The following is a 23606-nucleotide window of genomic DNA, read 5'->3' as shown; positions in this document are numbered from 1 at the left end:
ACGAATTGTCGGCATGTAGGGTAGGCCGGTGTGAATCTACAACAAAAATTTGTCCATTATCGGGTGCTTTTTATTCTTCTCATTGCAGCGGCAATATCATGATACCTGCGTCCTGTCCGTTGCTGTCATGAGAGCTCTGGCCCAGAACGGCTCTTTCAGAGGCCAGCTTAGAGCGGCATGTCTGCGCCAACTCTCAACCACATCTCACTTATCAAGGCTTCAGCCGCCAAAGGCCAGTAAGCCAAAGACATTTAAGCCAAGGTTGATATCCCTAAAAGAAGCTCTGAGTACAGGCTCAAAACGTGAGGTAAAGCCTGTGCCTCATGCTCGAGTTGATTCGGTAAGTCTAACTACTAGATGCCATGAATTTTCTACAAGGAACTCGTCTCACATTTACACGGCATGCAAACAACAGGTCAGTCAGGGCCATGATCCCAACACCAGACTGCGGCTCGACTTTGGCAAATATACTGGCCGCCACAAAGTCTTCCGCTCTACCGTCCTCCATCGCTTCCAGGTTGTACTCAACTCCTTGGGGGCGGCACAGCTTGGCGTCACTGAAGATGAGCTGAGTCGACATGCGGCGCTCTTCATGGACGCCATTGATCATGCTTTTCTATTGGCAGAAAAGAACATCACCCGTCGTGACAAGAATCCCATGTTTTGGAATCTGCGTGATGCCTTTATAAGCAAGGATCTCAAGGGCCTGAGCAAGGAAGTCCAGTACTCATTCCAGTCGTTCATCGTTGGCCAGCGGTTTTCCAAGGACATTCAGGACAGTCACCGGCGCCTGTTAGACTTTCGATTCCCGCACGAGTGGTTTCCTGCGACTCGAGCAATGCAGCGTACGATCCATGTCCACGTTGGGCCTACGAATTCCGGCAAAACCTACCGCGCACTCAAGGCCCTTGAGAACTCCAAGTGCGGAGTCTACGCCGGGCCTCTTCGATTACTCGCCACCGAAGTGTACCAGCGATTCAAAGCAAAGAACATCCCATGTGCTCTCATCACAGGCGAGGAGGTGCGGATTCCAGAAGACTCGGACCAGTACTTTTCAAGTTGCACAGTGGAAATGATTCCCCTCAACACCCGGTTCGACGTCGCCGTCATTGACGAGATCCAGATGATTGCTGATGCCGATCGTGGAAACGCGTGGACGTCTGCCGTGCTTGGAGTCCAGGCCAAAGAGGTCCACGTATGTGGTGAAGAGCGAGCTGTCAAGGTCATACAGGCCATGTGCGCTAGCATTGGAGACAAGTGTGTCGTTCACCGATACGAACGCCTGAGTCCTCTCAGAACTATGGACAAGGCGCTTAATGGAGACTACAATAGCCTACAGAAAGGAGATGCCATTGTCGCATTCAGCCGTCTCAATCTTCACTCCCTGAAACAGGGCATCGAGCAGAAAACCGGAAGACGCTGCGCAATCATCTACGGATCGCTACCACCAGAAGTCCGCGCCCAGCAGGCCGCCCTATTCAACGACCCAGACAACGACTACGACTTTGTCGTTGCCAGTGATGCGATTGGCATGGGCTTGAACCTGGAGATTCGACGTGTGATTATGGAGTCTGTTACAAAGTACGATGGCAGCCAGAACAGACTTTTGACATTCCCCGAAATCAAGCAGATTGGTGGTAGAGCAGGGCGATACAGATCAGCACAGAATCCTGACGGCTCAGTGGACGAGACAGAAAAAGTCGGTCTTGTCACCACCATGGACCGGGCCGATTTGAAAAGCGTGCAGCGAGCCTTTCAGAAGAGTGTAGATGATATTGAGGCAGCCTGTATCCAACCTCCCGCGGGCATCGTGGAGCGATTCGCTTCCTACTTTCCCCCAGACACCCCACTGTCTTTTATACTCAAAAGAATCCAGGAGACGGCAACGGTCAGCTCCTTATACAGGATTGGGCTGGGATCAGATATCTTGGAAATTGCAGATATTATCCAGGATATCCCGCTCACGATCCACGACAGGCTCACGTTTTGCTACCTGCCTGTTGCTCTTCGTGCAGACAGGGCCATTGACGTGCTTCGTGCTCTCGCGCAAGTTGTCGCCACAAACTCAAAGGGGGACCTCCTCGACATTGAAGAGATACCATTGGAGTACCTGGACTTGAAGATGGAGGACTTTCAGGTAAAGGAAAAGTATCTCGCCAAGCTAGAGTCACTACACGTTGCCGTGAATCAGTACGTGTGGCTCTCGTACCGCTACTCAGGCGTATTCCGCAGCCAGGCCCTAGCATTTCACGTGCGATCGCTGGTGGAAGAGAAGCTCATGAAGACTCTGGACCGCCTTGACTTTAGCGACGAACATCTAGAACGCAAACGAAAGACGAAGCGTTTGCTGGCAAAGTCTCGCGATGCCAACAGGACGGCGATTGGCGAGGGGGATGCAGACGAGGTGGAGCAGTTTTCGGATGACGACTATGTTCTTGATGAGGTGGCTGAGAGGGGAAAGCAACAAGTGCGGGCTGCGTGATAATTTGGCCTATCTTGGCTTCAAATGCATGCTGTTATCTCTAGGCATCTCTCCTGCTTTGGGTTTTATGAATTATGGTTTGGTAAAACTGGGACGTCGATGGATTTTAGTTTTGGGTTTTGTAAAAGAGACGACATCCACTTCCTTGACTGGGTAAGAGAAAAGCATGGGTTGCGTGCGAGATTTGGAGAGCTGTACGATTATGGATATAGATGGAATCGACAAAAGGATGTATGATTAGTACAAAGAGAAGATATGTATATGTCAACGGAGTTGGTCCGAGAAGCATGGCATCATGCGGCGTTTGTGAATAGGGCGAAACCACACTATAACACCACACAACTTTAATTATTATGAGAGTGAAAAGTCTGCCGAATATTGCGATTGACGAAACATGTGGCCTCTTCTGCATTGTGTCTAGGCTTGTAGGGAGTGAACATCAAGACTCAGGTACGCGCCTCCATAGGTAGTTCGACATTGCGACAAATGAGCTTTTCCGTGTCCCCTCACATACCGTAATGACGAATATCTTGTTCCGATAACAACGAATGAGAAGATCAAAGGGGGCCAATTGAGGAGCTCATTGATATAAAAGATTACTATACGCACACGAAGCTGCCAACGCAAAAGATTAGTAGTAGTTGGGGATGGAGATGGGCTAGAAGCATAGTGCAAGGTCGCTACGATTGCCCAACGGAGCTATTTATTCTATAGGAGGGTCATTGAACCAATCAAGATGATGGTTTAATCGGAGAACGGCATGTGTCTTTCTTGGCTTTGGCATTGATGCTCCCCCATTGTGGGCTGTTGTAGATGTGGGTGTATATGGATGCCGATGCGGGGTCTTTGGTGATATCAAATTAGTATTGAGATTAGCCGTGGTTTATTATTCATTATCTAATTCTACTAGATTGGCCTTTATAAAACTAATCATGGGATAATAACGATGCGAGTTCTTTGCATGCCATCTCTTGTCTCTTGTTGAGACAGCATGATGCACCTCAGCTACCCTGGAAAAATCGAGGTAGCAGCATGAATTCGACGCCCCAGATCAGAGACACATTAAAGTTTTAAGGTCATATGAATACATAATAAATAAATCTCTCCCGTTCTTGAAGAGTCACCAATTTAGACGATGGTATTTTTATCTGTCTTGATACAAGTACAAGCTATAGCTAGGTACCGGATCAATACACAATTGAGTGATGACGTTCTGACACCTGTAGCTATACCCATGCGACGCATCGCGATTATATCAACGCATCTTCGGATCGGAAAACACGTAGGATGCATGGGAAAGCCCGAAACCTGTGCACGGAGATTGTTGATGAGCCGGAGTTCCGGAGTTGATGCTGGCAATTTTTATTCATGCGTACATACGGCCCGTGATGCCCGACTTGGGTCCGGCAGGCAGGCAGAGGGAGGGGTTGAACAAGATAAAACGAACACACCTTTAAAGGATAAATCGACCTGAAAATGAATTCAAGATTAAAACAAAACAAAGACAGAATAATTACCGACTCGCATGCCTGTTTAAAATTGAATTACTCAACCCTCGCCAATTGAATGCTTCGTCGGTGTTCAGTCCGGCCACTTTTAATCAAGCCCGTCGGCTGCACCCGATTGGCCGATTTACGCCCCGGGAGATTCCCTATTAGTACAGGTGCCTTATTACTGTAGGTGGGAGCCTTGTGTGACAAAGCCAAAGCAAAGCACTGAAAACACATTCTACACTCAGTTTATAGCAGCAGAGCCTCAGCATGCACGTCTTTGCCAATCACGGGAGCTGGACCTCCAGTGCCTTTTAGCGGGGGTGATGATGCCTAGTAATGCTCCTATGTTCCTTATTTGTTCCTTTTTTTTTTTGTTCTTTTTCCTCTGACAGCACACCACCTTGGTACTGGTACCTGTACCTGTCTATCTGCGGGTTCCAATGCTGTAAAGGTACTGGGTACCTAGTACTGGGCGGTACATGAACCAAGTACAGCGCAGCCACTGAAATACAGTTTGAACCTCCCTCTTGCTCTTTCTCTTTCGAACTCATTCTTGCCCATCCTCTTCCTTTTCTTCCTCTTTCACGTTCCATCACAAACTTCTTCTGTTTCTCTTCATCAATCTCAACTTTATCAACATTTCCAAATACTGCGCTTTTCGGATTATTTCCATCTCGCGCCGCCCCGTTTCACCATTCTATACGTCCATTCTATTCTTCTCCATCTTCTTCTCGGTTCTTCCTCCATCATCACCCCAGAGCTCACAGCCTCAGCCACTCTATCCAACCCCCGTCGCCATCTTGCAACGCATTCCTTGACATGAACAAAGATTTCATCTCAAATTCCTCTCCAAGCAACGCTGCTCTCCCCAAATCTTCCACTATGAGCGACGTGGGCGGGACGAACAGGAGGACCATGGTCCGATCTGGAGCATACAGCTACCGCCCTCCAAGCCCGCCCAGAATCCACATCCCCGTCCGAAAAGCAGAGGATATCTTCCTGTGGCCCTCATATAACCTTGTCGACTCTTCCAAACTCACCCTCGAGGAATACAACATCATCACCGGCAACAGGCTGCAAAAATCGACAGATCGCTCCGTACGCTGGAGATATGAGATGCGCAGAGAATCCCAGCTCATTCTCGACTACCTCTTTCTGGGCCCTACAAGCACCATTCGGGATCATGACTTCCTGAAGCGAGAGGCCATCACCATGCTTGTCGTGGTCCGTGACTCGAGAGCTCCCATGAATCTCGCCAGCGTCAACACCGCATCCGACACGTTTAACATTTCCTACTGCTATGTAGACGTCGATACCAACCACTTGGTCCCGGCATTCAACCAAATTGTTAACGTCATCAACAGCCATCTTCTGACTGCGCATAACAACACTGGGGGAGCCACCCAGGGCAAGGTCCTGGTGACATGCACAACGGGCAACATGCTCTCCCCTCCTCTCGTCGCTGCTTATGTCATGTTCATGTTTGGGCAGGAGATGCTGGACGCAATCAACTTCGTCAGTGTTCAGCGCTTTTGCGCCAACTTTGATGACGAAGCCAAGGGAGCGTTGTTGACTTGGCAGGAGCTCAACAAGGCCAGCGTCGCCGTGGCCAGGCGACGTCGCCTTGAACGAGAGAATGAAGAAAATGGCCATGTACCCGTACCCGCCTCGGCTGAGGGCACGCCAAACACCAAGCGTGGCCTCGATGACATGATGGATGGGGTTGAAGAAGACCTAGGAAGCAATGGGGACCATGACCGAGGGGGTTACGCACCGTTTCTTGATGTCGATCAATGATGGGAATACGAGGGGGAGCCGCGTGCCAAAGGATGAACCAACCGTCCATTTGGCACGACCATGAGTTTGTTGGCATAGTGACCCCGGCGTTACAGGAGAGGGCGTTTCTTACTACAGATACCAATTTGCTGCACAGTTGGCTAGACGGTAGAATCCAGATGGAGCTCGGATAAAATAATTTGATGAATAATGAAACACAACAGCTTCAATAGGCGTATGGCGCGGATATCGAGCTCTTGGACTGCCAGAGTTTGAGTTTGGGCAAGGGGGGATGAGGGCGACGGCGTCTGGGAGTTGAGTCTTTTCTACAGAATTAGGTACTTTTATTCAGTTCTGAGTATAAGAGTTAGTTACACTTCTTCTTTTTCGTTTCGTATCGTACCCATGGTTGAGCCCTAAGCTGTGACAAGTGGTTCGAAGAGAAGCCATTCCCAATCATTGGATCGCGGAGATTCAGCTGAACCTCGGAGATTTAAACCATTTTTGCATCAGAAACCAATATTCAATGTTTCCAATTCTTTTCTAGCAATCTTGTGGTTCTGGATATTCCGATCACGGTCTTGCTAAAGTGTGCCGTGTTCTCTTAAAGTGTGCTATGTTCTTTTTTGGCTGGCCATCTGGCAAACACTGCCAGCCACGAATTGTCGCCGTTTGGCCAAGCCGCGGCTCCCCTCTCGTTTCGTCTGATCTATTCTTTATCACTCCGTGTGATCTGTTTGTTTACCTATCTGTTTATCTCACACCTCACGCGTTGAGAACCTTGACAGATACTTTGTTCTCTCTGATTCCCGCATCTGCCAGAGTTTCTGCATTATTCGACCTCACACAGTTATTATCCATTGCGAATCGTCTCTATTCAGCATTCGCTTTTTGACTGACTACTTTTACACCTTCGTGGCCTTTCTTCTCCGGAGTTTCAGCATTGCTCTGGATCACCAGGAGCCGTGCGGAGGGCGACAGGCATTGCCTGATTCCAGCCATTATTCACTTTGCGTTCATTTTCACCTATCCCACTCTTTTGGGTGGCCCGTTCTGAGCATCAGGTATGCGGTATTCCTCTGCTTCTCACACAATTGCTAACAAGCTCGAAAGATTAGACAAGCCCCTTCGTTACCGTTCAATCTCCAGCGACTCGGAAATAGCACCAACGGCCATCTTTCGTGAAGGAACATCCATCATGTCATACGATGACACCCCAGACGTGGTGTTCAATTCACAAGGCGATGGTTTGCCTGAGGCATCTGGGATCTTCCAAGACCTAGGTGTCTACAATGCGCCATCTGGCACCTCGAGCGAGGCGGATCTCCCTTTGAAGTCTGACGGTAAACTCACCAAAGATCTCCCTTCTTTTCATAGCAACGACTCAGCTAACAGCGTTGTAGGAACCTTGGGCTCTGATGTCCAACCTGAAAACCGAAGAGCCCGCGTTGCTCATTTGCCTCAACCCACGCCTCCCCCTACAGTAGCAGCGGCGACAGTCGAGGAATCAGCCTCGGAAATCCCGTTTTTATATCAGGGCTGGTCTGAAGGAGAGATAGCAGAGGAGCTTCTAACCCCTGAGTCGTTCTATTGGTGGAAAGCTCGTGATGCCATGGCGGAAAGGGGGCTGCTTCCCGATATCCCGATGATTTATCCCTCTGGCGCGAGACAGCATCAAACTGCGCCGAGTTCTGCGGCCGATAAACGGACTCTCAGATGGGAAGACCTCAGCTTGGGCGTTCGATGGCTCATCATTCTGCGCCTTAGCGAGCAGCGCCCATTTTCCGCTGTTATAATCTGGCAACTTGACCTTTCCAAGCAACAGGTTCATGATTTCGTCACCAGTTACGTCAACTTCTGTGATCAGTGGAACGCTTTCGAGCATAGCGTCGCGGACAGGGTCAAGGCCTTTGGAGGGCATTCCGAGCAGCAAGATATGCTGTGCGCCGACTGGATCCATGACCACCGCCCACTGATGCCACACGACCGCATCACTCAGGACGATGTTGAAATGGGCCTTCTCTTCCTTTCCGAGCGCGGAATTGTCAACCATAATGTCGATCTCCAGGCATGGGTTGATGAGAAAGAGCCCAAGGACTTTGCTCGCATTCAGATTGACCTCCCAACCTTGAAGGATTGCATGGACTACCGACTTCTCCGGCGCGTTGCAGTCGCCAGGCTGGTGGACCCTGATGTGATTTTGGATGCCATCGTACAGCAAAGGATGGATAAACGCCGCAATGACTGTAGTGTTCGCGGAAGAGGTGTCATGATAAACGATGCTTTCCTTGGAGTGTTGCAACAGGTTGTGCCTTAGGAAGGCGAGCCTGATGATGATGACGGTGAGCTTTCCCCCGAAGCCCAAGCCGTTCTGGACACGATATCGAGAGGCCCGCGCATTGGTGAGCCAATGCCCATGCCTATCCCACGCTACCGGCGAGAACAGAAGGCAGATGAAGCCTACAAGGCTTTGAAACGGATGGTTCCAGAGCTGCAGCCTCAGTATGCCCCAGGAGGATTAGCCAAGACTCAGTGGGAGATTGACAATGGGTATCCTTCCGGATATGTGAGTTTCCTTGGGTAGTCTGGGTGAGTGAGCCAGTATTTGGTTGACTGACGCTGGTGCCTCTTTAGAACTGGGAATACACTCCTCTTCATCTCGCAGAAGATGCAGCCGACATGGAATCCGACCCTCTCCCCGAAGGATTGAGTGTGCAAAACCCTTCTCGTCTTGCCGCCATACGACAGGAGATGGCCAAGCGACAAGCCGCCAGGGCCGCCGGCCTATCTACTCAGACGCCTGTCAATTCCCCAGGCAAGCAATCGCCTGAACCGGCTCAAAGGTACGAACAATCCTCCCCTATCCAATCAAGTGCTGCACCGCTTCACCATAACGTGCCAAGGTCTCGTATCGGAACTGCTCAAGAGCGCTTCATGACAAGCAATAACAAGGGGCAACTCATGGTTGGCTTCGCGGCAGACATCCCTTCAGTGACTGGACAAGAAGTCCCCCAGAACCCTGGCTCTACCAGACCGTTTGCTGAACTAGGATCATGTAGCCAACCTGAGGAGCTGCCGAGAGCAGTAGAAGAGGAACCCGCACAAAGCCTTCCAGATGTGACGTCCGCAGAAGACCTTGAGCCAGATGCTGCCAATGTTGTGTTGGAGAGAAGCATGCGAAAGCGTCGGCCTAGTGCCCGTGCTCGCGAATCTTTGCAATATGATTTGGAGATGGGACAGTGTGCTGAAACTAGTTCCGAGAAGCTCCAAGGGAAAAAAGCGCGGCCGTCCAAGCCAAAAAGAAGGCAAGCCGGCGAAGCCAAGGGCTCCCAAGACGCCAAAGGCTCCGAAGACTCCGAAGGCCCCGAAGGTCCCCAAGACTCCCAAGGCGGGCTCGAGCCAACACAAGAAGCCGACTCCCAAGAAGCTGCAGCAACAACAGCAACAACAAGAAGAGCAAGGTCAACAAGGTCAACAAGATCGACAAGATCGACAGGAGCAGAAACAAGAGCAACCGCAAGAGCAGCCACAGGAGCAACCACAGGAGCAACAACAGCAGAATCAGCTGTAACGGCGCCTCGGGTTCAAAGGCGAGGCAGCTCAGCTCATTCGTATTCCGCTGCACAGGTAAGGATCTTGTATCCCTATAAGTCACTGGCTTGTTCTGACTTACTTAACTTTGTGACAGAGACCCTCGCTGCCCGCTGTGATTGAAGTACCGAAATTAGAAGAAGAAGAGGATGAGTGTCACTGTGTTGTGCAAAAGCCAGGCCAACCTGGATCAGAGACTTCGACTACCCGAGATATCAGGCAGAGACCATGTAAAAGACTGAACTGCAAGCTTCGGAAGTCGGAGAATTATTTTGGAATCCTGAGGGGGGAACAGATCAGCGCGCGCCCACCACCTGTTTCCACAGCTGATTGGGCTTGGGTTGCCGATGATGCTAGATTTGCTGTCGAAGCTGTCAAGGCTTGCTATGCTCTCAGTGCGGATTGGATCAATACGGAACTGTTGGTCCCACGACAAGATCAGATGGATCGAGATACAGCTCAGGCGGTTATCGTCTCGGCGGGAGTCGAGTATGCAAGAATCGAACACGCACATCGATCGGAGAATGGACCAGTTGCTGAGAGAGCTGAGTTTGCGGGTGTTGCTGACACGGCAACTTTTGCAATGCATGCTGTTGAAGCTTCTTTTGCTTTTGCGGAGGGTTGGGCTGATGACGAGACGGACGATGAATCTGAGGAGCAGCAATCACCACCACCAACTCCAGCACTGCAATGATCTTTTTCTCTTGCTCGATTTGTTTGTACGACTGGGAAGATTTGAATGAAGAGTGTGTTTTCTCTACTTTCTCTCTTTCTTTCCTTTGGTTTGTTTTCATCATTGTATCGGCAACATTGTCGATTTGTCTTTCGGAAAGGGGCTGTATGTATGAGTACAGAATACTTGGTCTAACGAATGGGATTGAGAGACGATCTATCTCGACATGATTGGTTTGAGATGTGTCATTGCATATGGAACTGCTTTAGTATGTTTGGTATATTGGTTCTGATCTTGGCGGCGGACAACTTGCTGCATGGACGAGGATAGGTTTGGTAACTGATCAGTGTGGGAGGAGGGATTCGGAGACCTGGAATTCATGTTCGAGTTATTTTGTACGGATATTCCAAGAGACTTGTGATCAAAATGGGAATTGCATATTGTGATACGTGAAGCGTTCAAAGTGTAGTGACTGTTGCACTCTCCAGCTGGTGATGCCGTGATGCTGTTTTCTTGCCGTAACAAACAAGCTGGTAGAACTCAAGAGACACTAAGACAAGGCAAGGCATTACAGAGAAAGCACTGCACAATGACAGAAACTTGTGCTCAGGAATGACAAATGGCGTGTTATCAAAGGATGAGTGCATATCAGCTGCATCCGCCCGCCTGTCCTTTGCATTTGCAGGTTGTAGCAACTGCACGTGCCTCGCCCCCCTTTTGCTCTCCTGCCATTTGGTGCTCGCAGCCTCGTCAACTACAAACGCATTCACCGCCCGCGGACTTTCTCCTTATCTCTTTTATCCGCCCTCTTGTGAGGTTTTCTTTCATCCATTCTTTCATCTGCTCTTCTCCAGTGAGATTACGGACCGGATATTCGCATCTTTGCCTCTCGACCGAATAGCAGCTTGCGCAGCATCTTTCTTTGATTCACTCTTCTCCCTGGATTCTGACATCTGATCTGATTATCTCTCTTCTATCCACGAGCAACTCCATTAGCTCCAGATGTCGGAGAGTGGCGGTCTGCTGCTAGAGGCAGCGTCGTCGCCGGTCATGTTGACGCCTGCGGATAAACCTCCCGTTGCTCAAGCTACTGCCGCGGGCGATTCTGCAGCTAGGACTCTAGATATTGTTTTACCCGAGCGACCTAAAGACTCAACCTCAGAGGCCCTCGAGGAACACCCACATATCACGATTGCTCTAGAAGACGACGATGAGATCGAAGATGTCGAGCAATCTGACGAGACCTCTGATGCACAAAAGGCACCGATAGCCAAGAAACGACAGCAAGATTTGGCATTTCAAGACTGGTTGGTCAAGAACCAGACGGAACTCACTGAGAATTCTAAGGCAGACCTGGAAAGCCACCTGGACAAACTCTCAATCTCGCGACTCTACGAAGATAACGCTTTCCAGAAGATCATTACAAGCCCTCGCGAGTATCAGATTGACCTTTTCGAGAGAGCAAGAGACGAGAACACAATCGTTGTTCTTGATACAGGTATAGGCTCTCACCCCCATCTAGTGTCTTCTTGTCATTTACCTGGTGATGCATAGGTTCCGGCAAAACATTGATTGCGGCCCTCCTAATGCGACACGTTCTCCAAGTAGAGTTGCAGGATCGCGCCGATGGCTGCAGACACAAGACGGCTTTCTTCCTTGTGGAAAAGGTTGCCCTGTGTTTCCAGCAGCACGCCGTTCTGACCACCAACCTCGAGTTCCCGGTTGGCAAGTTTTTCGGCGAAATGACGGGCGTGGTTCGATCTCAGGAATACTGGGATAAGCAATTTGCGGAAAACATGGCCTTTGTGTGCACTGCACAGATCTTGCTTGATCTCCTGACCTGTGGATTCATTTCCATGAGCCAGATCAACTTGCTTGTCTTTGATGAGGCGCACCATGCAAAGAGAAATCATCCTTACGCCCGCATCATCAAGGATCACTATATGCGCTCGCAGGACGGACGTCCTCGTATTCTTGGCATGACAGCATCTCCCGTCGACGCCTTATGTAGGGATATTCGGCAGGCCGCTTCTGAATTGGAGAGCATGCTGTGCAGCAAAATTGCCACCATCTCCGACGAGGCTTTGATGCAAAGTCAGGCACACCGTCAGCAAGTTGAGGTCAAGGAATACTATGATAGACTGGAAGATCCCGAATTCTCAAAGACGAGGCTTTGGGATTCCATTTCACGCTGTGTCCGCAGCAATCCTCAATTCAGAAGACATCTGGAATTTGCGTCCAACGCATCCTCAATCTTGGGGACATGGTGCGCTGACCGCTACTGGCAACTCCTAACGACAGACAACGAGATGCTCAAAATTGAAGCCAGAACTGGACGCGACAACTTGGAGCTCGACGTCGCCGCTGGCGATAAGGCGATGGCGGCTGTCGCTCAAGTGAGAGGGATCATCAAGGATCACGTCTTCGGGGCCATCCAGGCCGGTTCTCCAGAACTTTCGTCCAAGGCCAAGACGCTTTACGAAGTCCTTGAGGATGCTTTTTGTAAGCGGCAGGCAAAGAGATGCATTGTTTTTGTAGAAGCAAGATCGACTGCTTTTCTTCTGGCAGATCTATTTGAGCAGCCGGGGATGCAGATTCCTGGAATGAAGGCTGCCTACATGGTAAGACTGATCCCATGACTCCTCTCATGCAGGAACTGACTTACGATTCCATCAGATTGGCTCTCACTCTTCAACCGCCAGCGCTGCGTACATGACTTACAGGGACCAGATCGTGTCCCTACAAAAGTTTCGACATGGTGAAACGAACTGTCTGTTTGCGACGTCCGTTGCAGAAGAAGGCATCGATATCCCAGAATGCGACGTGATTATCCGATTTGATTTGTACAAGTCTGCGATTCAATATATCCAGTCCAAAGGCCGGGCACGGCAAAAGTCGTCACTCTATGTTAGCATGGTGGAGGTAGGAAATCTGGACCATATACGCAAACTACGACGGGCAGCTAGGGATGCTCATGCGCTGCGACAGTTTTGCTCTGCCCTGCCTGAAGATCGCAAGGTTCTTGATGTCATCGTCAGCCCTGATATTCTGGCTGCCCAAGAACAAGCGACTCAGAAGAGATTTACTGTCGCCGAGACAGGAGCTCAGCTTACGTTCATCACCAGCTTGGAAGTGCTCTCAAAATTTGCTTCGTCGTTCCCAAACCATGCTGAAGAAGGAATGCTGCACTTGGAGTACATTGTCACTTCTACAGGGCAAAAGTTTACTGCTCAAGTCATCCTACCAGATGGGTCTCCGGTCAAGATGTTTTTTGGAGAAGTGCAGAGGAGCAAGCAGTTGGCAAGATGTTCTGCTGCCTTTACAGCCTGTGTATATCTGATCAACCAAAAGTACATCACTGGGAATTTACAGCCGGCGTTTACCAAGACATTGCCCAAAATGAGGAATGCAAGGTTGGCGATTTCATCAGATCAGAAATCCGAATATGCCATGCGAATTAAACCGGATTTTTGGGCTTCATGTCTCGCTCCGGAGCCCCCGACTAGTTTGTATCAGACAACCATAGCCCTTGACCAGCCGGAAGCTCTCGGGAGAGCATCTCGCCCTCTCATTCTCCTGACTAGGAAGCCGTTGCCCGACATACCGAGCACCCCGTTATTTTTCGGTGGTGGTCGAACGTCGGTTGTACGCCTTTCGAATGCGCAAACTTCATTTGAAGTGCTACCTCACGAGATAGAGGCGCTGGCAAGTTTTACTTTGAGGCTCTTTACCGACGTTTTTAGCAAGGAGTATGATGCCAAGTCGCACGAAATTCCTTATTTCCTTGCTCCCAGCAAGCTCTCATCAGGTGGTAACAACGGAGTGAAAATTGACTGGGAAGCAGTGCAGTATGCCCACGAGAATGAGAAACTGCTCTGGGAGGATGCTCCAAGTGAGTTCTTCAAAGACAAGCTCGCTACAGATCCTTGGGACGGATCTCGAAAGTTCATCTTGCATGGTATCAATGAACAACTAAAGCCATCTGATCCAACGCCAAAAGGTGTTCCGCAACCCAAGAGTCTGGGGTACAGAAAGGTTGAGCCAATCATCAAGGAATACAGCAACAGCCTTTCTATCAAGTCGAGGAAGAGAATGAACTGGAGAGATGACCAGCCAGTCATCAATGCAGAGCTACTCCCGATCCGCCGAAACTTCTTAGACGAATTTTTTGTAGAAGAAGAGGGAGGTGGTGCTTGCTATGTCATTCTCGAGCCGCTGTGCGTGTCACCAGTAAGTCTCTTCCCTCTTATGATTACGTTGCAGAGGCATTCTAACCTGTCTTTAGATCCCGATAGATGTCGTCTCCATGGCCCTGATTTTGCCCGTAGTAATGTATCGAATCGACTCAGTCTTGATAGCTCTTGAAGCCTGTTCTCTCGTCGGTCTTTCTATCCGCTCTGATCTTGCCCTCGAGGCTGTGACAAAAGACAGCTTCAACACAGAAGAACACGGCGAACACCAGATCGATTTTCAGCCTGGAATGGGCAAGAATTACGAGCGCCTGGAGTTTCTTGGGGATACATTCTTGAAGATGGCCACAACCATTTCCGTCTTCACTCGTCAACCCTTTGCAGATGAATTCCAGTCTCACGTCACGCGAATGCTGATGTTGTGCAACAAGAATCTTTTTAAGCATGCCGTGGACAAGGACATGGCTGCCTACATTCGCACTAAAGCATTTGACCGTCGGACATGGTATCCGAGTAACATGACGCTGAAAAGAGGTAAAGCAGCTAAAACGGAGGCAAAGCATTGTCTATCGCACAAGTCGATTGCAGATGTTTGCGAGGCGCTCATTGGAGCAGCTTACATGACAAGTACCTCCGAGAATATGGACATGGCGGTCAAAGCCGTTACAGCCATGGTCTGCTCAGACAACCACACAATGCTCGGGTACAAGGATTATTTTGCAACGTTCGCTATCCCGAAGTGGCACGGCCAGCAGACATCCGCCGCACAGCGCCTCACCGCGGACAAAGTTGCCGAAATCACAGGCTACCGCTTCAAGTCTGCCCCCCTCGTACGCAGTGCCTTCCGACATCCATCGTATGTCTATGAGAGGAACATCTCGGACTACCAACGACTCGAGTTCTTAGGAGACGCACTACTGGACATGGCAGTGGTGGACTTTCTGTTTAAGCGGTTCCCTGAAGCAGATCCGAAGTGGCTCACAGAACACAAGATGGCCATGGTGTCGAACCAATTCCTCGGCTGTCTCTGCGTCAAACTTGGCCTTCACAAACATATTCTGCTGGCTACAAATGCTCTTCTTGGCGACATTGGACGGTACGCAGGCCAACTTGAGCAAGCTGAGGAGATGGCTAGGCAGAAATCACAGGGCGGCGACCAAGACTCTTCTTCTGATGGAAGCTCCTCCCAAGCTGAAGCTCGATCAATCCCCCAGGATTTCTGGATCGATGTGCCGCAGCCTCCAAAAGCTCTGGCTGACGTTGTTGAAGCTTTGGTGGGAGCCATGTTTGTTGACTCGGGATTCTCCTTCTCTGTCGTACTGAACTTTTTCACAAAGTTCATACAGCCCTTCTTTGAGGACATGGCGCTATACTCGTCGTTTGCGTCGAACCACCCAGTTACGGCCCTGTCACACAAGCTACAGGCGGAGTTTTGTTGCAACCAGTGGAAGCTTCATGTGGCCAATGTGCCGACGTCCCTAGATACCGGCATCGCTGTGGCGTCTGAGAGCGACCTTCTCTGTGCCCTCATGGTTCACGGCAAGGTGATTGCGCACGCTACCTCGTCAAAGAGCGGCATGGAGGCCAAGGTGACGGTTGCCAAGCTAGCGCTGGAGAAGCTCGCACTTATCCAAGACGCGGCCCAGTTTAGAAGAGAGATGGAGTGTGATTGTAGCGGCGGCCTAGCAACCGTCTCGAGCTAGACGACGGCCGCGTCAATCCTCTTAGAATCATGGCCCGCAGGTGCAAGTCAGTTGGGGAGGTGGGCGGCGGCGAACCACATTCAGGGGGGGATACATGCAGACGGTGGTATAACCACTAGAGCTGAGCTGTCACATAGCACGCGAGAGATTTAACGTTTTCTCGTGCATGGCTGGACCTCGGCCTGTCGCAGCACCTTGCAATGGAAGCTGCATTGGAACACTCTTCGCGTCGATGGAAAATCCACTCCGATCGTTTAGAGGAGAAATCGTGGGCGTGATTGGTTCGGAGGAGATTGCTGGGTGCGTGGTTACGGGGTCAGGGACACAGCTGACGAGATCTATTGAACGGGGTTTGACGGACTAGCCCAGGGAGGGGTGCGACGGGCTAAGCTGAGTCTGAAATACTACTAGAAAGCTGGAGTCTTCCTTTGGCCTTTTTGTTGCCCTCTTACGTAGTGGAACGGGGTTACCGTGCTGGGGATGGATTACGTTCGTTTTTTTCTGGTCGGTTTCGAAGCCGCCACTTTTTCAGGGGCTTCCCTTGCTTGCCAAGCTTGCGATGAAGAAGTTTGGCGGGTCTCTAGATAACGCAATATTTTTGCTCATATATCTTCGAGTCAGCTACCAAGCTATGAAATCATTAGTCTCTGTCTCTTTCAAAGACCCTGTCTTGATTGTAGGCCTGACACCACGTGCGACGAGCAGTTAAAATGCTCACGATGTGAGATATTGCGTAGATAATTCGTCGGATACAAATGAACAGACAATGTTGTTGGGTAAAAAATAGATTGAAATTACTGGCTAGAATATCCTCGCTCTCATCAAATGCTCCTCAGCTGCTGTCCTTGTCCGCCAGCCAGCCTAAAATATGCCCTCCCAAAAAACCCCATCCCATCGCAGAGTAACAACGCCTTGCTCAAAAACTGTTTTCAATAAATGCAATAAGAACAAAGGAAATATTTCCCATGTCAATGGTGCTGCCGTCGATAAAAACACACACACAGTTTTCCAATCCACCCTCTTCCCATAAAAATGCTCCGAATCCCGTCCATATTTTGTATTATTATTGTAAATCATCATTATTTCGTTGTAATGGCATCGACTTCGCTGTTCTCCTGGCTCGACCTTCCTCGTCGAGAAGAAGATGAGTCGAGTAGTCTTCTCTTTTTAATCTCCTTGCGGAGCTTCGCAATTGTCTTCATATCGAGCTGTGGGCCTGCTATGCCGGCAGGGCCCTTGGCTGTGGTGTTTTTGATGAGAGTTGAGAGTAGCTTTAGTGCGCGCTCTTCGGGGATCTCATCGGATCGTATAGAAGATTCGGTATCTGAGTCGGAGTCGTAATCGTAGCCAAGGGCCAGCAGGCGCTCACGCTGGGTGAACGGCCTTGAAGTGTTTTGCCGCGATTTCTGAACAGCTGGAGGCACTCCCACGATGGATGCTTCGTCATCGCCCATTTCAGATACATCGGTTGGAGTCATCGGCATATCTGGCCATTTGGGTGTAGCGAGACTTTCCGTTTCGTTGAAAAGTCCTGGAAGACTCTTTCCATCGTCACCGAATCCCTGGTCACTGAATAAAAGAGCTTCACCGTCCCGGCCTGGTTGCCTTTGCTTGCCGCGAAAGGAATCAGCATCCGAGTCTGATATGCTGGTAGCGTCGTAGCTGCTAACGCTGAGACCTCCATGGCGACGAGTCGGGGACAGCGGATTGAAACTGGGCTGCTCCTCCGACGGTGTGGCAGGTGATATAAAGATGGATTCGGCACCAGAGTCGTCCTCTTTGCCGGTGAAATCGGGGGCCACAGGGCTGTCGCCGGCTCGAGATTGAAGTTTGTGGGAAGAGCCTCCAAAGAGTGTCATATCATTGAAGAGCGAGTTGTGGGGTATGTCAATCGAGGTGTCTGCTGTACGAATACTGCGACTGCCAGTAAGCTGATTGCTGGAGAAGTCAGATTGAACAAATGATGAGACTGACCCCCGCTTGCCAAAGGTGCGTATAGAAGGGGGTGGTCTCTCAGTGTTTTCCAGCTGAAGATTGCCAGAGCTACCAAATGTAAATGAAGGTGCATATTCCGAGTTCGACTCAATTGCATCGTCCCAAGTGGATGTGGTCGGTGGGGGATGATTGCCCGCGTGTCTGTTGAACCGGCTCCAGTCATTTTCGACTCTCTGGCGAAAGCTGTGCAGTTGGTTGGGTGAAGTCGGCGTCTTGGCGCGCTGTTGATACAGCTGCTTAGATCGGTCGGAATGAGGCGGCACAAGAGAGTTTAGATGTTCCCGAGCTGAGCGAACTGATCCAGGCAAGGTCCCAGAAAGCACCTTGCCGCTAGGCATACTATACTGCCTGGGTTTGTAGCGAGGAACACCGGGTGGAGAGGCAGAGCGAAGGTCTGGAGAGAATGCGCTGCCCTCATCATGCATATAACGACCGTCCGCTGTCCTTGGGGCCTGCTGTGGCGTGGAAGCACGACTACCACTGATTGAAATCTGACCATATGAGCTTTTTGACTGGAGTCGGTGATCATGGACATCGAAATCTGCCCTTGCAGGGCTGAGTTTCCCCCTTGACATTGGACGGCTATTGACAGTCTGTCGAGAGGATGAACGGATGCTGGGCTCAATTCTGGGAGAAGGCAAGTCTCTGTAGCGATCAGGGATCGGAGGAACCGCATACGCGTTTCTAGAGGAGCTAGCTGTAGAAGCACTACCACGTGGGCGATATGGAAGTGTCGTGCCAGTCACGGCAGGTTGAATATTTCTATCGGCAACGTCTTCGCCATATTCACGAGAACCAGATGCTTGAAGCCTTGACCTAAAGTCGTAAGGTTTAAACTCCCCTTGAGCATCCAGGATATCGACAAAAGCCGAAGAGCGTCGACGTGGGAGCGAGAAATTTGGTGTCAAGGGTGTAAGTCGTTCTATCGTGCTACGACTTTGAGGTCGTTCGCGGTCGTCATATTTTGGGATACTGCTCAATGCTAATGGGGTAATGGATTCTTTGGGACTTCGACCGGTGGCCTTGAGCGGAAACTGAGGTTGTGGAACCTCGGAATCTTTTGGATTTGTTCTCGGTCGCCCCTCAGTAACCCCTACGAGCCTCGGCTTGAGCAGTCGCTGAGATGGGTCTGGTGTTCTTGTTCCGTTTTCACGACTGGCGATGATGCCTATAGCAGCTGTTAGAAGGCTACACATAAGACTATGAACTGAGACGCTTGTGGATAAAGACAAACCTCGAGCATGTGGAGAGGGAGCCTGGCTCTTCTGGGGAGACGTTGCGTCCACAGACGGCCGTTTGCTCAAGAAATCGAGTAGACCCATGATGGCAGCCCTAGAATTGGCTGGCTAGGCCATACGGCAAAAACAAAGAGCAGCCTGCAGAAGGGAAATTTCCCTCTTTTTTTCGCTCTCGCCGTTGTAGTCGTAAAGCAAACTGAACTCGCTGCGGCCGCTCTCTCTTTGCAAGGCTCTGGAGAGAGGTCAAGAATTAGTTGCTTAGTTGAAAGTATGCAGAGCGAGCGTCGGTGACTGGAGAAAGGAAATCGGGAGCAATATGGATATTAATAGGTGTACAAGAGACAAAATTCGAGAAAGGAAATGCGGAGGATATAAATGAAGAGAAGGAAAAGATGGAACTGGGAGAAAGAGAAAAGAGTCAAGTCCGTCTAAAGATATCTGGGGGAGACTAACAGACAAGCACCAGGGCCCAGCACAGGTATAAAAGATTTACCTACCTTACCCAGGCACTCAGGCACCCCACTGGCGTGTGCGGGCAGGGGTGTGTGCAAGCTGGCTGTACAGAGTTGCACGGAGCAGAGCAGCGATCCCAGCAGCTACGACCACAGCTTGGTGGTGTGGATGGTGGATGGACGCCTTGGCCCCTTCGAGTACCCGCCAAGTAATCTGGCCGGCGACGTGATGAAGAAGAAGGCCGGTGATTGATCATGGCCCGAGTGAGATGGACAGGCATTCCTTGTTCGGGGGAAACACTGTGGGAGCTGAACGCTGGCTTGCTTCTGTACGAGTGCTGTTACTATGACTAGCAAGTAAGTTTCTGCACTGCTGCGTCATGGTGGGAGGCAGTGAAACATGAAGATGCGGGAGACGGCACATACCACCACAATACGCTGAGATTACACTCGTTGGCGCGCGAAGCCGCTGTAGAGCCCAGTATCGCCCTGCCCTGACCAGACCGGAATACCCCTGACCCGTCGAGAAAAGAAGTGAAGACGCCGTCGCCGCCACAATGACGACCATCGAGCGCCAGCAGCCCGCACTACCGCTAGGTGCAACTCCATTCTCCGTTCTTGCAGATTGAAGGCCCCGCTTAGACGACAAACTGGCGCTGAAAACAAAACAAAGCCTTTGAGCTCGAGTCTAAGCCCAGGTCCAGGTCCAGATGCAGGCCCAGGGCGTGATGGACGAAAGACGCAAGTGGTAGCCGAGATCGGTAGGGATTAGACAAACAGAGCCGGGCCGAGAGAGAGCGAAGAGCTGAAAGATTCCATGGACGGCGATGGATGGATGGCCGATACGATACGGACAGGGATGGCTCCGATATGGTAAGAGGCGTTTGGTGAGATGGAGCCCGCCTAAACAAGCAACGACCAGGTTGGTTGAAGAGGAGAAAATCTTGGGTCGAGGGCCAGGTTGCCAGGGTTGGGGAAGACATGAGCGCAAAGTACGGCGGGGGTCACCGAGAGGTACAAGGATCTGGTGGGCGGTGGTGCCCTGCAGCCCCGTATCCTCAGCTGGCCGATCAGGTACCAGGTGGTAGTGAAAACAGTGACTAACGCTCTGTCTGGAAAAAGCAACATGCATCCCTGTTTACGCAATCTTGAGTACGAGATTGAGATGGCGATTGCTTTTTTGTGACCGATCCCTTTGGAAGAAGTGTAAGCGTCTATTACAGGGTAACGATAATGCATCTATGGGATTCAATGAAATTGCCTGATAGGTAGTTAAGGGTATTCACCTCGTAGTCTTTCATTGATGGCTTCTTCTTACAGAGCACTTACAGTAGGCAAGGTACCTCTTGGTAGCCCGAGCCATCTGCAGGGGCTCAACACTTGACATGCAGGTACAAATTGAATTCTGGCCCACACTGCCGCAACATCCCTCTTCACTCGTGTCTCCTCCATTTGACATCCATGTCCAGATCGTCAGCAACTCAGTCACATGAGAAGGATGTTCAATCTAATCGCAATAGAAATATATGGAAAAGAGGATACGTCTTTGATTACATATAAGTTTACCTAATGTTGCTTTTTGGCAGGTGTTGGTGGATTACAATTTGTGTCAATCCACTTGTGTCTCAGCTGTCAACTCTCAGCGCCCAAAGCCCTAAAAGCGCCGCCGACGAGCCAGAATCTGGGGCATTTTAGCACTCGAGCGGCGCTGGGCGTCAGTGGGGACTCGGCGATCTCACCTCCAGCTCACTGCACCTGCCTGAGCCCGCCCGGCTAAAACAAAAATACTGGAGCTCCATCCAATGCAGGTGTCCAGTCACTGTCACAAACTTGATCCGTTCTTCCACCACAGCTACTAAGGTAAGCATCGTCATTGCCTTTGTTCCTCTTCTTGCTCTTCCTTTCATAGGCTACTTTCTGTGGCGTCTCTAGACAAACGACAAAGTTTGACAGTTGACATGAAGGATCTTCGATCGATCTATGGCAATGCCGACACATTCCCGACCCACGATGTTGAAGACGGTGGCAGCTTATGATCAACTCTCCGCTTATCTCTACTAATATGTTCCGCATCATGTGGGTATGGACACATGCGGGAAGACGACATTCCTGTGGGGAGAGTGCGGCAGTCATCTAACGCAGTGTTCAGCCTAGGTAACAGCCATCAATTAAATCGTCTGTCGGCCGCACACCGTCCAAGCCATAAACCCGATACCGTGGGTAAAACAGCATCATGTCTAAGTCGCTGGTGAGATTGAACAATGGATAGACAGGTCCAGTCCAGTGTGCCGTGATCACACGGACACAGTCACAGCTCCGCACTTTGTCTGACATGACAAACGACAACTCCATCATCATTACAGGTGGTGCTACTATGTCCTTTTAGCTCTGCCTCTGTTTGTCCGCCATAAACGGTGAATACTAGTAGAGGTGGTGTGGCCGATTCGGACAGCCGCTTTCTTGAGTCGACAGTCGACGCCTTCATCAGCCCATCTCCAGCCGTCTCTGCTACTTCGACCGTGCACCTCCAAGTCCACCGGTAGGGCATCGGGAGGGACGGCTTCACTCCACGGCGGCAGAGCACAGACTGAAAACTAAGTCATCAAGTCTTACGGCGAGTCAACTCAACTGCTGGCACATATGAATTCCCGGGATTGTCGATTGAAGAGGCCCCACAGAGCATCATCTCAATCGCTCCCGGTGACAAACGAAACCCAGTGGAAAGCAAGCATTGCCAAGCAAAGATGACTGCAAAGCACTGCTGCTGCTATCGGCTCTGCCCCTGGCCAAAGCGTGGCATCCCGCTCCGAAACATGAGCCTTTGTCTGGAGATGGAATGGATCCCGCCCTCGTGAGGTGTTCTGGGGTATCATCCCGACAGCACCACCATTCAACGTGCGCAAAGACACGGCAAACAGTCGTGGGATGGACGAATACGGACAGCTCAGCTCACATCAACGGTTCTAATGAATGTTTACCTGCCTTCAGGATTATCACATGGAGTTCTTTGGGCTAGCTAATGAATCTAATTCCATCGCCCCTGCGAAGAAAAGAGCTGTCACTTTCGCTAAAAATTAGGCGCCAACTTTCGTCGCCCAGGACAAGCATGTCATTGGGCTACCTGCACCAAGATCCTCGTCGCGATCGCCATTCCCTCCGGACTGGCGTTGATCGAGCCTGAACAGCAGAAGCCAACTGTGGGCCGATCTTGCAATCTGAGGCTAGATGCGTCATTTGGCTAATAACATTGTGCCCCCGGAACAGCCCTACTACGAAATTCGAAATTTGCCAAAGGTACGCCAGCAAGGGACTGCAAATTACCCGGTACGGAATTTTTTTCATTTTCCAGGATATTTACTAGGTCTACCTATATCTAGTAAGTCTGCTGGATTGCTCCAGGGCAGCAATTGGACGTGGATGCTTCTTGGACGTTCTCCAAGAGCTTCTAGCTGGATGCTCACGAAATGAGATGCCAAGCCGATGAACGCCTTTAACCCCCAAGAGTCAAGCTAGCTAGAGCTTGCCAGGGGTTTCCCTTCAACGCAGCAAAATCAGTATCCATGCATTGTACAACCTGAAGTGCTATATTGATTCAATTTACAGTTTGCCCAAGGCAATAAGCGAATGCCCACTTCACCGTTGCGGTGGGCACTTAGTACCAAGTCATGCGGAAAAGATCGTCTCTTGCGTTACTGGCCGCAGAGATATCGCCCTACGAGCTTTACCTCGTGTGGTGGAGTTGGAGACGCAGGCGCCGCGGCGAGTTCGTATGAACCTCCAAGATCCACAACCCTCATGTTCCCAGGTGATATTCGTCGGGTATCAAGACGTCTTGTTTGGCGCGTGGCGGTCCATTGCAATTAAACGTTGCCTCCCTACCGCTGCGAGAGATTCCGCTCTTCTGCGACACTATTTGTCATTCAGACATGATGTGTGGTTTCGGCTGGAAGGGGCGCGATGTTGTGTTACTTGGGCTGACATAGCCCAGGGTGGCAGACCCCGACGAGAATGTG

At 50.6% G+C, this 23606-nt stretch overlaps 6 protein-coding genes across 6 annotated transcripts; 5 read left to right on the top strand and 1 right to left on the bottom strand.

Moving 5' to 3' along the window:
* Nucleotides 1–11: 11 nt before the first annotated feature.
* On the top strand, nt 12–2820 carry V8C40DRAFT_244521 (ATP-dependent RNA helicase SUV3). The gene is made up of 2 exons (XM_083215676.1): nt 12–340; nt 416–2820. The coding sequence occupies exons 1-2, from the start codon at nt 128–130 to the stop codon at nt 2480–2482; spliced, it is 2280 nt and encodes a 759-aa protein (XP_083073847.1). The 5' UTR covers nt 12–127; the 3' UTR covers nt 2483–2820.
* Nucleotides 2821–4364: 1544 nt separating this feature from the next.
* Nucleotides 4365–6089, top strand: V8C40DRAFT_244518 (protein-tyrosine phosphatase-like protein). Its single transcript, XM_083215675.1, has one exon. The coding sequence runs from the start codon at nt 4795–4797 to the stop codon at nt 5770–5772; it is 978 nt and encodes a 325-aa protein (XP_083073846.1). The 5' UTR covers nt 4365–4794; the 3' UTR covers nt 5773–6089.
* An 860-nt stretch (nt 6090–6949) lies between these two features.
* V8C40DRAFT_287268 (uncharacterized protein) lies at nt 6950–10036 on the top strand (the record flags this gene model as incomplete). The annotated part of the gene is made up of 4 exons (XM_083222691.1): nt 6950–8015; nt 8073–8317; nt 8386–9378; nt 9440–10036. 4 exons carry the CDS (start codon nt 6950–6952, stop codon nt 10034–10036), a joined length of 2901 nt encoding a protein of 966 aa, XP_083073845.1.
* A 981-nt stretch (nt 10037–11017) lies between these two features.
* On the top strand, nt 11018–15991 carry V8C40DRAFT_287266 (uncharacterized protein; the record flags this gene model as incomplete). The annotated part of the gene is made up of 5 exons (XM_083222690.1): nt 11018–11513; nt 11570–12517; nt 12584–12636; nt 12692–14245; nt 14301–15991. 5 exons carry the CDS (start codon nt 11018–11020, stop codon nt 15906–15908), a joined length of 4659 nt encoding a protein of 1552 aa, XP_083073844.1. The 3' UTR covers nt 15909–15991.
* Nucleotides 15992–16962: 971 nt separating this feature from the next.
* V8C40DRAFT_217436 (uncharacterized protein) lies at nt 16963–19481 on the bottom strand. The gene is made up of 2 exons (XM_083212185.1): nt 19138–19481; nt 16963–19071 (listed from the first exon to the last, which is right to left on the bottom strand). The coding sequence occupies exons 1-2, from the start codon at nt 19223–19225 to the stop codon at nt 16988–16990; spliced, it is 2172 nt and encodes a 723-aa protein (XP_083073843.1). The 5' UTR covers nt 19226–19481; the 3' UTR covers nt 16963–16987.
* A 3165-nt stretch (nt 19482–22646) lies between these two features.
* Nucleotides 22647–23419, top strand: V8C40DRAFT_244511 (uncharacterized protein). Its single transcript, XM_083215674.1, has one exon. It carries the CDS (start codon nt 22819–22821, stop codon nt 23059–23061), a length of 243 nt encoding a protein of 80 aa, XP_083073842.1. The 5' UTR covers nt 22647–22818; the 3' UTR covers nt 23062–23419.
* Nucleotides 23420–23606: the final 187 nt, after the last annotated feature.

This window comes from Trichoderma camerunense (assembly GCF_050948025.1).
Source record: "Trichoderma camerunense strain CBS 138272 chromosome Unknown V8C40scaffold_8, whole genome shotgun sequence".
Taxonomy (NCBI): domain Eukaryota; kingdom Fungi; phylum Ascomycota; class Sordariomycetes; order Hypocreales; family Hypocreaceae; genus Trichoderma; species Trichoderma camerunense.
This window is presented reverse-complemented; position numbering and strand designations above follow the sequence as displayed.